This window comes from Diplotaxodon limnothrissa, linkage group LG23, assembly GCF_057381915.1.
Source record: "Diplotaxodon limnothrissa isolate DT_005_m linkage group LG23, D_limnothrissa_male_GT1.1, whole genome shotgun sequence".
NCBI classification, from domain to species: Eukaryota; Metazoa; Chordata; class Actinopteri; order Cichliformes; family Cichlidae; genus Diplotaxodon; species Diplotaxodon limnothrissa.
In genome coordinates, this window is record NC_140617.1 from 13,682,842 (window position 1) to 13,692,546 (window position 9,705).

The following is a 9,705-nucleotide window of genomic DNA, read 5'->3' on the forward strand; positions in this document are numbered from 1 at the left end:
CATCTTGAGAATATATAAGAAAGCACATCCACATCAAAATACAATCAATTACTTGGCATTTGATCTGATTATTTGAGGTTAAATTTGTATTTCCATTTAACTTGAGTAACATTACAGGTTCTCTTATTTTCTGAGAATTCGTGTGGATTAGTTCCTGCTGGGCAGGTTTGGAGAATCACTTTGTGTGAGATGAAATCTAAAATCCTCAAGAACTTAATTTTCTTAGGATTTGAGGTACAGCTTCTGGTATTTGTCATGCAAGATGCCTTTATCTTAACAGCAAGATAGAAAAAGATTGCTGTGAAACTAATACGGTACATTTTGTTACTTGCAGAGTTTTTGTACATCATATTGTGTCTCTGCTTGAAGAAGACCAACCACAGCTGAGCAGTCATAGAAGTCACAGAAGAATAGAGAAAATCTTGGCTCAGTTGGTGTAGTAGATTTATTGGAAGGATGACTGATGACTGAGGAGAGACATTTTAAAGAAAACTTGGAGTCAAACAGTAAGTACAAATGTTTAACCCCAACAGCCTGGTCATCCCCTAAATCCAGTATATCTAAAGAGACCAAAACTACAAAACTAGTAGATTTTTGTCACTTTGGGGATCAGCCTCAAGTGGACAGAGGATAGAGGATTTTGGCTGAATTTTTCAAACTCGAAGATTTCTGAGGTCACTGAGATGTTTGGAAAGGGTCACAGCGACAAAAAGAAATGAGGCCACTCTGGAAGTGTCTGAGCTGAAGATGTTAAGATTTTCACTGGGAGTGACTAGAAATGAGTATGTCAGAGGAGCAGTTCAAGTGTGGATATGAAGTTAGAGAGGCTAAGATGGTTTGGACTTCTGCAGAGGAGAGATATTGGATATACTGGACAAAGGACGCTGAAGATGGAGATGCCAGGCATGAAGAAAATAGAGGAGACTCATGGACGTAGTGAAGGAGGACAGGCAGACGGTTGGTGTGACAAAGGGGGTTGCTAGGGATGGAGGCAGATGATCCACTGTTGCGATCCTAAAGGGGGCAGCTAAAAGAAGAAGGCGAGGTCACCGTCTTTACAGCCTGATATAAATGGTTGCTTCTATAGCTGATATCTGCCTTCATAACAACTGCAAGAGGTGATTTTTAAACTTTTTATCTTTGAACTAATGAGGAACCGTTGGTGCACCCTATTTGGATTCAGTAAACCTAGCTAGCTGATGTTAGCGGGTGAAGTAAATCCTTCTAATTGTCCAAATATGGTCACTTGTGGTTCCAAAAAAGCTGGCAAAAGCACCAAAATTTCAGATTTAAAATGTTTACAAACCAGCGGGTGACATCTACGGCTTTACTTCGGTGAAGAGAACAGAGAGCCTTTTATCAGGAATATATTAAAACTTTATTATTGTGAAATGTTAAGGCATACATACAAATGTTTCCTTTACAAAAGTTCACAGCAACATCACGTTGGGTCAACCAGCTGAAGCGAGGCAACTTAACACAACCTTTTGTATTCATCATCAACTATAACTTAAAGATAGAGTCCATCTTTGGCACCAGGAAACAAGACCATTTAAAGTAGATATGAAAAAAATAATAATTACAAAATATATTAACTTCTCTCACTTCAAACAGCCATTTGTGTAAACATGTTGCAGAATAAGCAAAGGGCAGTAACTCTGACACACTGCACTGACCAGCAAATGCACTGTGATGGAGGATGAAGGAGAATATCGGGTAAACGTGAGGTTTCACACGCTAATATTTAAAAACTGGATAAGCTTATTGGCTTCTTCAGAAATCCACTGATGATGAGTTTTAATGTCCTTTCCCCATGGAGTGTGGCACATTCCAGTTAAATAGAAAACACATTCATTGAAAACAGAAGTGTACATTCATCAGTGTTCAGTGATCCTACATCACGCAGGGAGAAATAAATAGAAGAGTCCATATTAGGCTTACAGTATAGTCTACCCAGAAATGTGAGATACTTGAAAAACAGCTGAATATAACAGCGATGGAGTAGCAAATGTGGGCCAATTATAGTTGACCGTTTCGACGTTCGTGGTAGATCCAGCTACCACGACTCAGAAGAAATAACCACCCCAGAAAAGGAGTCATGTGGAGAATGCCTGCCATTTTAACAAGGGCGAAGGGTCAGACTTTAGATAGCCTTTTTCTTTAACGGGAGCATTCCCTCAGCGAGGAATGTGAGAAGATTAGCTCCGCTGTGGCATGGGAGGGGAGCGAAACGCTGGGTAGCCACCTTCTGAGGCCCCAAACATTAGCCGGGGATCTGGAAAACCGGACCCCAGAGAAACGGCGTCAATCCTCACAGGCTTTTTAAAGAGAGAACCGAGCAGGCATTTTGCAGGCTTCGCATTCAAAAAAATGTTTCCAAATCCCCCTCTGAGCTGCGAGCAAGGCCTCCGAATGTATTTTAAAGAGGAGGGCAACTGTTAATTTAGCTCTGTTAAATTCTGAGTCATTTTATAAATATTCCCATTACTTTCAGAGGGCATGGTAACAGGGATGCTACTGGAAAACAAAACCAAGAAGTGAGTCATGTGTATATAATTAGAAAAAGAAAGTGGTGCACATTTAGGACAAACAAAAATCACATCAATTATGAGCAGCATTTACATGTATAAATACAATACATAATTAAAAAATAAAAAGAGAAACATGCACAATATATGCACAGTCAGCAGCCCAGTTCCTGTCACGCTGAAATACTGTCCAGGTACCGTGAACGAATCCCAACTGCCCGTTTATGAGTTGTGCAGAAACAGCAGAAGGAAATCTCAGCACACACATGTTGATTTAAGCCAGACGTCGAGGAAGCCCTTTAAAGTCTCAGCCAAGAGTCTGTGTCAGAGCTGCTGTCAGTCATACGAGCCGCAGCGAGCGCTCAAATGAGGATTTCCACCACGTCTGCGCCCAAGCTGTTGAGGCTCCTTAGCATCTTCGGCGGAAGCTTTGGCTCCTCCGAGGTTTCTACAGGCAGGACAGAATTTATAGATTAGAAAAAACAACACTGGAAGGCAAACTGCCGATGCACGTGTCATTCGTTTAGATAAATATTTGTTATTTATACGTCCAGATTGTTTTGGAGTTGCTCGTTTTTGGAAATATCCTCTGTGAAGAGGTCTGCACTTGCCCTGCGGTGCTGAAAGCACCAAAAACCTGATGTGAAAACTAAGTAGCAACATCTTTTTTTTCTAGAAATCATGACCCAGTTACCACGTGGTTCCTGGAGGAACTATTTTCTCTCAACCATATTATGGTAGAAACGCAGCGTGGCCAGAGGCCTCTGTGGATCTTTTTTGATCCGAGTGTTTCAGCTGTAATATTCATGTTTGCTGATTTGACTGGAGGAAACAATGTAAAGCTACTTGTCGGAGTGATTTTTCTATTTAATTCAATGACACATTCTTAAAATGAGCTGTGAGGAGCTGACTGGGCCTTAAGCACTTCGAAAAACCCACCAGGTGTAGCCGCTGAGCTTGCTTCACACATCTTGAGCTTGCCGTGCTCTGCTGTGGCCTCAGGCTCCTGTGAGGCCTCGTCGCTCTGCGTGCTGCAGTCTCGGCTCAGGACCTTAGCAGCAGCAAGCAGCTTGGGCTGCAGCACAGCTGAACCTGTCTGGTCATCTGAGCGGCTCTTTCCTGCAGACAAAGAGAAGAAACTGCTTAATTACCCGCCTACATCCACATTTACGCGCTCCTGAACATCTGCCGCGCAGAGCTCTTCCCATGACTATTCTGGATGGGGCTATTCTGGAGTGAGAGATGATATGCATTCCAGTTTAAAAACAGGGCTGTGTCCTACTTGTTTTTGTCTTTTTCAGGGTGTGCGCATTCTGTCTGGCAGTTGTCACAGGATAGCGTGTGTAATTAAAGATTCCAGATTCCTCAGCTCGGCACGAATAGTAAGGGAAGAAGCTCACCTTTGTTCTCCATGCCGCCGGTCGCTATGTTGATGGAGGGGACGGATCTGGCCGAACGAAGCCCCTGTTTCTCAGGCTTGCTCTGCTCCAACCTGGAGCGCTGCTGGAGGACTTTGATCACCGCGTCCTTCTCCAAGAGCTGAGCGTGAAGAGCGCGGATCCTGAACGCACGGAGAACATCGTGAGTTTAGAAAAAACACCACAGAGCAGGCAGAAGGAAACAATGAAGTATGGATGAAAAGATGATCACCTGTTCTCCATCTCCTGACGTCTGTGATGGGACAACGGCAGGTCTTCATTAAAACTACTGTCCGGAGAGTGCCGCGGGGAGTGATTGATGATAGTTGTATCTCTGAAAATAAAATATACGGTTTTCTAAATAATCCCGCAATTTTTACGTTTTGAATCTTCACTCCATTTTGACAGATTTGTTTGTACCTCTGTGCTGCAGCTGTGGCTGCTGCATCCATTGCAAACTGCCTCATGGTGCTCTCCTCCAGGTACTTTTGCTCCCACTTGGTGATATCTGCCTCCAGGGCAAGGATACGCTCCTCCTTCTCCCTCAGATGCTGCTGCAACCTGGACGAGCTCGGCTCTGAAGCTGTGGAATCAGTGCTCTGGTTCTGGGACTGAAACGGTAGACAGAATAGATCGTTTAACACCCAAGGAAACAAAATGCTCTAAATCTGACTCTCTGAAAATGTGTTTATCCCTCAATCCACTTTTACTACTTTAACTACGCAGGAATCCTCTAGCAGACTAATGCTGGTCCCTTTCACCCTGTGAGCCAGCCAAGTGTTTCTATAGGATAAGCCGCTTGGACATGTTCACATTGTTAAAATCTGCTAACTGAACCATTGGGGGGGGGGGGCTTGTTTTCCTCACCTGTTGTGCCCTGAGGCTTTTTAGCTCCTGCTCCAACCTCGTGCGTAGCCGGAGCTCCAGCTCTTCCCGCTTCTCACAGGCGGCCTGCAGCTGGGCCAGCGCACTCTGCAGCCTCTCCACTTTCTTCACGTACGCCCTCTTCCTCTGAAGTTCTTCTTCCAGCTGACGGTTGCGAGTCTGCGCCGAGGCCAGAGCCTGCTCCATCAGCTCCCGTTTCCGCTGGCACTCCTCCCTGGACACTCGCAGGTGCTGAATCTGCTTCTCCAGACATTCGCGCTCCCGCTGCTGCTCTTCATCTGCAATACAGGAAACAGCAGGTTAATGAAGGTGACGAGGCTCTTAACAACTTAAAAATAAATCTTTTGAGATTCTTCCTGGCTTTTGTTTGATTTTTTAAGCCTATAAAACTATATCACTGGAAAAAAAAAAAGAGTAAAATTGGTCTCCTCTAAAGAGAAGCTCCCATGGCCTTCGCTGGGGTCAGTGAAGCCTTCAGTCCGGGAGCATTTCAGTGCATTTTCTAAGGAATGTGACCCAACAACAGACATAAAGGCATGTGGTTCAACATCAAAACATTTGACACCTCATTTTTTGCTAAGTTTATTGCCCTCGTAAACATGGGATCAGTAAAAACAATATTTCTCATTGAATCTTTGAAAGCTAGTCTGCATTTCAATGAGCCCTTTTAGAAAGTTTAACTGATGTGCCTCTTTAAAAGGGGGCTGATTACACAACATGAGTGCATGCCTGTGGAGGGAATGCAGACTTCCTCTTATCCACTTACGCACACAGGCATAGCCTTGTACTGGTAAAAGCTCTGGAATGCCTCTGAGGACGTGAAGTAAACAAGCAGCTCAAAATATATTTCATGTGGTTCTCATAACACAAACATATAAACTACACATCCCACTATTGTACTGCTTTTCTCTGCTATGCTGAGATAACCGTTTGGGAAAGATAATCATAGACACTGACACGACTGCATTTACTGCCCAAATGTTCCAACATAAGTGTTATTCCACCTAATCCTCGCTGTAGGGATTTCTCTACAGCTCAGTTCTGCACAGAGCTAAAAGGGAGCAAAGAAATATTCACAACTGGCCGATCATCATTAAGCTATGGCATGAAAAAGAAATGCCCAAATAAGGAGAATGAGCAAGTCATGGGTCATGTAGAGTTAGGCCAGGACACCCAGACGTATTAGTTCCCCTTGAGAAGGGAGGTCATTAGTAGCGATGCAAAACTGAGCACATCAGTAAAAAAAAAAAAAAAAAGGGAGGGGGGGCATTCCTAGTGGCAAACACCCTGAGAGCCCTAAAAACATCTCAGGAATCCAGGCCACATTTACTGCAGCATAAAAAAAGGTCTGGAGTCTAGGTGCCAAAAGTAACTTACAGGGGAGATACACCCATTTGTGTGACAACATGTAGACAGCACCACATCACTAAAGAAGGAAACCAATCCCTGCTCAGCTATGTTCCTGCTATTGTTCAGTGTTTCACAGGGAATTGTGATTGAATCTGTGATGAACTGCAGCGTGAGAGGAGTTTGTAACAAAAGACTGATGCAGACTCACTTTGCTCCAAGAGTTTGACAAAGACGTGCTGCTTCGGGTCGGCGCAGTCCGCTCTGTGCTTGTTAGCCACGTCGAGTTGCTCTGCACAGAGATGACCAGCATACCACAATGAGCACATACGCATAAAGTAGGTTTAAAGCCAGGAGACAGACAAATAAAAATGGAAACTTACCTCGCAGGTCTCTGTTGAAGTCATGCATTCTCTTAACCTCTGCCTCTAGTTTATTCCTCATCGTTTTCTCCAGAGTTTCTCGCTTTCCAGAGCCTTTCATGAGGGTCTCATAAGCCTCAGATATCCTCTGAATCTCCAACTCCAACTGGGAAGAAAGAGAGAAAATGAGTCTCTGGGGGAGGAATTCCTGCATATTGTCTGGTTTATGTTGCAAATGTTAATATCAATGAGGCTAATTAGTCTACTGAATGCCACCCGCTGTGAAATGTCTCTTTAACACTACGTGAATGAATAATGGAATTAACATTCCAGACTGAACACTCGTGATCCCAGGTGCCAGCCATTTATCTCCTCACATGCCGACATGTTTTTAAAGACAAAAGGAGATGCGTTGTAGAGATTCCATGCTCTGAATTAGTGAGAAAACCCGTCACCTCCTGCCCCAGCTAAAAACTTTTGTTTTCTCACGACCTCAACGAACCATTCACTACCATCCTCTCACCTTCTGAAGCCTGGTGGCCTTTTCCGTGTACACCTCCAGTTCCTTCCTGAGCCGCTCGTTCTCCCGCATTAATGTGTCGCTCTGAGGGGAGTTGCAGTCTGAAGCTGCTGTGATGCTGTTGTGAGTCTCCTGCGACTGAGCAGACACAAACCTGCAGACAGGAGATAGCAACAGTGCTGAAAAGACCGCCAAAATAAAAGAACAGCCCCAGAGAAGTCTGCTGTTCTTTTATTTTTTTGATAGCGCATGTGTTTGTGGATGTTACCTGTGCTGTTGTGTGTAGAGGGGAGGATGGGGGTCTTGGTTGTATTGCACATATTCCTGTGAGTGGCTGAGCATGTATCCAGGAAGTCTGACACAGAAAGGATAGTCTGGGGGTGGTCCTCGCTGCTCTGCACACGGCTGAGCCCTTTGTCTGTCAGGTGTCGCAGCATTTAAAACATTATTGTGATGATTATAGAGCTGTGGGTAGCTGTGTGAGGAACTCATAGGCAGACTGTTCCTAGACCGGTTTCTCTCCAGAGAAAGCTGCATGAGTCTCTCACTGAGAGAGCGAGCGTGCTCTCTCTTCAGATCCCACTGTGCCTCACTTCCACTTCCCTCTACATCCATGCTGGGTCCATTGTGCTCCGCCTGCCCCTTCTGAGAGTTCAGGAACTGGGAGTGGGCTTTGGCTTCCTCGTAAGTAGGCAGTTCCTCCTTGTGGAGATGGTACAGGTGGCACACGGGGCTCTCAGAGTGCAAGCTGTCTCCTTGGTGCTCCTGACCTTGAGGCTCCTGCCTTGTTGACATCTGGATGTATTGAGTGTCCTCCTGAGTGAGGCTCTCCAGAGAGGAGCGGGGACTGCCGGTGCCGCCGCCGCTGCTGCCTCCACGCAGTGCCTGCTGCTGGATGGCTAGAAGCGTGCGCGTGTCCGTCAGGTTTCCGTAGCGGAGCTGTTCCTGGATGAGACGGTGCAGGACCGTTCCAGAGGACTCCTCGGCAGTTCTCATGTCAGCCAATGAAAAGACAGTTTAAAAAAAAAAACGAAACAAAAACAAGCCTCGATGTGGCAGCGTGGGCGCTTCACAAATCACACATCTGAAAGGAAAAGAACTGTGGTCAGACTCAACACTGCACAAACTTATCCACACTTCTGTTACACAATGCTGTGTGTGCACGAGCTGTAGCTGGAAATACCCCTGATAGTGATGTCACTGGAGATCCAGTTTTTATGGCCCACATGCTGCAATGCATAACTTTCTCCAGTCACACAAGCATAATACTCAACGGTCGCACAGACTCAAAAGATTCCAGTGATTCAGGATCAGATAATGCCCAAAACATGATGAAGACATATAAAGTCTTCAGAATATGAATGATGGATGCTTTAAAATGCACTGGTTACTTTATACAATTAACTCATTTTAACTTTCAACGTGAAAATCTGGATAGAGAGTAAAATTAATGCCTTATTAAACCACCACAATGTGTCCTGACCGCACAAAATAGCTACACAGCTACATGAGATCAAGAGTGAATTACGCAAAACATCATCAAGTCTAATCCTCCAAGCTGAAAAAGCAGCAGTAAAGATTATTTAAAAATCAGTTTAAAGACATTAATGTCAGGGGTGTGAAACATAGGGCCTGGTGACCAGAACCGGCCGCCACAGGGTCAATTTGGCCAAAGTAAATGTTCTTGTTTTGTTTTTACAAAGTGTGAAAAGTCTTTAAATTCTTTACTATTTGAGTTTGAATTATAAACACATAAAACACAAAATGCAAAAGCTTTATGGGTAACTCTACATTTGAATGGTTTGTGCCTTTATAGCTCCTGCATGAATGAGACTGTTTTGTAAATGGATGGATCTGTGTGTGGCTCATGAATTAAAACGGGACTCAGATGTAATCTGTTAAGTAAGTAACTCCATCCGGAGTGGACTCCGTCCACACACAAACCGACAGAAAACGTTCAGATAAACCTATTCAGATAAAATGCTAAACTCACCAATTTTTTTGTCTCATCGCACAGTGAGCGGTGCCGTCGTATCTCAAATCAATGATCTGCGCTTATTGTTCAAAATAAACGTCCACAAGTGTGCGGAGCTCCTTTCCTCCGTGCGCATGTGTGCGCGCTGACGGGTAGCAGGCAGCAGACTGAGCGGAGCGGAGCTGCGAGGCGCACTAATAAATAACTGAGAGCTGATTGTTCGCTGCGGCTGGAATGACAGGAATGCAAAGGCTCCGAGTCCCTGTGGGATCAAAAGCAGAGCAGAGGGGAGGAGGGAGAGGATGAGGAGGAGGAAGAGGAAGAGAGAGGGGCGGTGTGTTTAAAAAAATGGATTCAGAGCAGCAGAAGCAGCAGCCCCTCAGCTGGCTGCTTGTGTCATGTAAAAGAGCTCGTTGTTGTTTTTTGTTGTGCGGCTTCAGGACATTTGAATGCACAGTTTCTATAGCTGAGGAAGATTTAAGTCCCTGCATTCTCATGTTTGAACGTTTCTGTGGCACTGCCGCACAAAAAAGATAAAAAGCAGTAAAATAGCCGTTCAAATACTTTAAGAATGCAATGTTAAAAAATTTTTATATTTTGAAGAATTTTTGCGTCAAAATAAAAAAAATGTCACAAAACGCTATTTAGTTTTATTATATTATCATTATAT

At 44.4% G+C, this 9,705-nt stretch overlaps 1 protein-coding gene across 1 annotated transcript; it reads right to left on the reverse strand.

The window, feature by feature from the left end:
- Positions 1 to 1,366: 1,366 nt before the first annotated feature.
- amotl2a (angiomotin like 2a) lies at positions 1,367 to 9,245 on the reverse strand. Its single transcript, XM_085347449.1, has 11 exons — positions 9,054 to 9,245; positions 7,329 to 8,144; positions 7,064 to 7,214; positions 6,562 to 6,706; positions 6,390 to 6,470; positions 4,814 to 5,109; positions 4,367 to 4,557; positions 4,179 to 4,280; positions 3,929 to 4,089; positions 3,468 to 3,647; positions 1,367 to 2,976 (listed from the first exon to the last, which is right to left on the reverse strand). The coding sequence occupies exons 2-11, from the start codon at positions 8,054 to 8,056 to the stop codon at positions 2,891 to 2,893; spliced, it is 2,121 nt and encodes a 706-aa protein (XP_085203575.1). The 5' UTR covers positions 8,057 to 8,144; positions 9,054 to 9,245; the 3' UTR covers positions 1,367 to 2,890.
- Positions 9,246 to 9,705: the final 460 nt, after the last annotated feature.

Coding starts and splice junctions, on each gene's coding strand:
- amotl2a (XM_085347449.1), bottom strand. CDS start 8,056: ATGAGAACTGCCGAGGAGTCCTCTGGAACGGTCCTGCACCGTCTCATC. Junction 7,215..7,328: donor CTCTACACACAACAGCACAG/GTAACATCCACA, acceptor TCCTGTCTGCAG/GTTTGTGTCTGCTCAGTCGC. Junction 4,558..4,813: donor AAAGCCTCAGGGCACAACAG/GTGAGGAAAACA, acceptor CTACCGTTTCAG/TCCCAGAACCAGAGCACTGA.